The sequence below is a fragment of the Pteropus vampyrus genome, unplaced genomic scaffold (genome assembly GCF_000151845.1).
Source record: "Pteropus vampyrus isolate Shadow unplaced genomic scaffold, Pvam_2.0 Scaffold189, whole genome shotgun sequence".
In the NCBI taxonomy this organism is placed as follows: Eukaryota; Metazoa; Chordata; class Mammalia; order Chiroptera; family Pteropodidae; genus Pteropus; species Pteropus vampyrus.
Window position 1 is genome coordinate 1,189,822 of NW_011888970.1, and position 3,508 is coordinate 1,193,329.

A 3,508-nucleotide genomic window follows, 5' to 3' on the forward strand; every position below is an offset into this window, starting at 1 on the left:
AGTCAGTGATGGTGGGACCCCGGGTCGTTATTGTTTTTTTCTTTATAACTTTTATTCTTTTATATTTTCAAATGTTAAAGTTAGGAGCACTTGAAGATGAAGTATTCATTTGTACTTGGGACAGTAAACCTTCGTTTAAATTTTCATGCCCTAGACTCTGTCAATTGCCAGCTTCAGGGGATGCATAGGAGGGACTAGAGCTAGTTGGCAGCCCTTAAATTAGGTGATAAGAACTAATTCATAGTCAGGGGGATGAAGCCCTTGCTTACAAGTCGTTAATCTAGAGCGGTATATTTTTATGACACTCTTGGCTAAATTGCGGATGTCTGAGATGGTGAGTAGCCTTTGAAATGCACCACCAGGACCTTGAATGGGCGTTCCGCCAAGGTCACTGTGCTCCATGGCCACTTCTACTGCGGTGGTCTCTGAGGCTCACAGCTTTCCTATAGGATGCAAATAGTTTGTGTTTTCTCGATAAGGTAGAAAGACACATGGTACTTAATTTTTGCAAAATAGCATTTAAACTAGGACAATCTTTTCAGATCACAAGGAGCTTTTCATTATGGGACTTTCAGGCCCATCAGGAGCAGGGCCGTTACCACTGCAAGCACTTGTCCACAGCACGGCCTGCAGCTCTGCTCTGTCTGGCTCGTGCCCCACCCCAAGGGTGCTGGCGCCCCACCACAGACAGGGACCGCGCCAGCAGCGTGCGCTCCAGTGTGTGTTTCTGACCATAGGGGCTTTGAAATGAGGGCCGTGCACTGTGTTGGTCAGTTTAGATTTTTAAAAATTGGATTCGCCTTCCATCCTTTTCTCCATAGCACTTTTTTCTGTAGGTTGGATGGAGAAGCCAGGACGTTTGTCCATCAGACTCTGCCACACTTTGCGGTTTTGCTGCTTTCGCTTGGTGCTGTCATTTAGCTGGCTCCACTGTCCTCGGAGTTCCTGGGGTGATAGCAAAGCCCACCAAAACGGATCAGAGTCAAGCCTTTCTTTTTTCTTTTAAATGTTACTGTAAACATCAGGTTTTATTTTATGATGTTATCAACAATCGATGATTACGACCGAGATCTCTAAGTTTATTAGGAGTTGGAAAGATAAGAAGGAAAGGCATCGTGTGGTCTGGCTTGAAAAACGTCCACTTTTCGGTGTACAAGTAACTTCTCCCTGTTTGTTTCTAGCTATCGAACAGAGTTTTGATCGGGATGAGATTGCGCAGCGGACATCTGTGGACGTTCGGATACGCAGAACCCAGGTGTGCCCACCGGAGTCGCCCAGCCTGAGGTCACGTCGGAGGATAGGTTTTTTCACCGTCACCTCTCAGCTAAGAATAAGTTCATCTTAATGGCCAAATCAGCCCTCACAGCGTGTTTGCATAAAGAGGACATAGCACTTACAGATTACCTCTCTTTATTATGAAGAAAAAAAAACCTGTTCAGGCATCCACAGAATTCTGGTCTGAAAAGCGGAGTCATTTAGCGTTCTCGGCACGGCCTCACCTCTCAGAGGTTCACGGTGCAGCAGGGAGCGATGCACGCAGCTCACCTCCGCTTGACCAGAGGTGGTCCAGCGCACCGGCCCCCAGAACAGCCTGCTTGGATGCCAGGCCTGTACCTTGGGCTGCTTGACCTCTGCAAATGATGGCTGTCACCTCTGTAAAACGGGGAAGTAACAGCACTGCAGGGCTGTTGTGAACTCAGAGAAAGTGGTAATGCACGTGAAGTGCTTAGCATAGATTCTGGCATCGAGTGAGTTGCTAGGGTTACTCCCCATGTGACGGAGCAGCGTAGTGGGGTGGGTTTCCGTCATGTGATGTTTGTATCTATCACTTTCAGTATAAGGTATGACCATTACGTACTAATCTAATATTGTCTACGTCAAAGCATTCAGTACTATCTCGAAAGTTTGTGGAAGTCATGACCGAATATAATGAAGCACAGATTCTATTTCGGGAGCGAAGCAAAGGACGGATACAGCGTCAGCTAGAAATAAGTGAGTGTTTGAAAATGCCTTTTCTGTTAAAATCATTTTTCTGTCTTAAGGTCTGACATTGAAATACTGTAACTTCAAAAAAGTAATTCTATCTCTGTTTTGGCCGCTGTGTAAAAGCCGAAGCCCTTCCATAGCTTCGTGTTCACCGAATCGACCAAACCTGGTATTTATTTTCATCCTTCAGGAAGTTCTAGGCGAGTGGACTTTAAAGTACTTTCTAACCACCATTACTTTTAGAATGTTAATCAGATTTGTCTCCTCAGGCATTTTTCTGTGTCCTCCAACCCTTCCTGTGCCGTCAGGAAGACGGTTCTCGTGGGTCTCGGCTCCGGGTCCGGCTCCGGCTCCGGCTCCGTGAGCAGACACGAGCTGCCCTTCGCTCCAGCCATCTTTCGAGGATGTGTGTGTAGCAGGCCGCTGTCAGGACGGAGCTTGCATCTCCTCCTGGGCAAAGGCAGTTTGCTCACGCCCCGTTTTCAAAGTTTGCGCTCCTCAGGTGCTACGCGAACCCACCGTGGGTGCAAACCCACAGCCGTGGAGAGCGGGGGCACCTCACCAAATGCCCCTCTAGCGACTTTGTGAGGCGTAACTGACAGCCACGCAGGTGGTGTTCAGGGCACCGCTCAGCGCTTCTTACTTTTCCGCAATTAATCTTAGAACATCTCTATCGCTCCAAAAAGAACCCCTGCCCATTACCGGTCACCCCCATGTCCACGCTCGAGCCTTAGGTAACCGGCGACCGACTTCTCTGTCTCTGCATCTGCCCACTCTGGGCATTTCACACACACGGCATACAGCATGTGGGTTTGGGACCGGCCTCCTTCGCCTGGCGGTTTTCAGGGTCCACGCATGTTGCAGCGTGTGTTAGTTCCTTTCTGGCTGAGTCCTGTCCCACGGCCGCGTGTGTCCATTCATCAGGTGATGGGCCTCTGTGTGGTACGAGCATTAACACTGGATGATGATATAAATAGTGCGTTGATTCATTTAGCTTTGTCTTTTGTGGGAAATAGTAATTATCAGTTTGATATTTCCCTAACCCTGTGAACGTGTTTCCTAGGGAGAGTTAGTGCCCTTAACTCAAGGGGAAACATGAACAGCCCAAACACAGGAAGAATCAAAGCATCCGATTCCAGTCACACCGTCTTTGTCTGTGTCCGTCTGACACATGGCGGATTCCGCTTACCCGCTTTTCCATAAGCCGAGCCAAACTTCTGGGAAAGTCGATGTGCCAGAAAACTAGGTGTCGACTTCCCTTTTGTAGCTGTTCCTCGTTCCCACAGCGGATCGCTGGGTCGCCCTGGCCCTAAGGCCTTCTCGAGCACGTTCCGGCCGCTCGTGCACCTCAGGCCGCCGTTAACACCTGCCTGAGAAAGCAGTTCGCAAGGTCGAAAAGACATGCTTTAAAAATGAACTCAGATTTGAGTTGCTGACTTACGGTTGAAAGTCATTTTTAAACACTGCCACATTCTGAGCGGAGTCTCGTTCACCTTTTAGCTGGAAAAACTACCACGGACGA

The 3,508-nt window shown here is 48.6% G+C and overlaps 1 protein-coding gene across 3 annotated transcripts in view; it reads left to right on the plus strand.

Annotated features, from left to right (window-relative positions):
- STX2 (syntaxin 2) overlaps positions 1-3,508 on the plus strand; it is a 27,499-nt gene that overhangs the window by 16,761 nt on the left and 7,230 nt on the right. For all 3 annotated transcript variants that reach the window (XM_011371388.2, XM_011371389.2, XM_023537382.1), the window contains exons 5-6: positions 1,182-1,255; positions 1,884-1,992. In XM_011371388.2, coding sequence (XP_011369690.2) covers positions 1,182-1,255; positions 1,884-1,992 — 183 coding nt within the window. The remainder of the gene's footprint in view (positions 1-1,181; positions 1,256-1,883; positions 1,993-3,508) is intronic.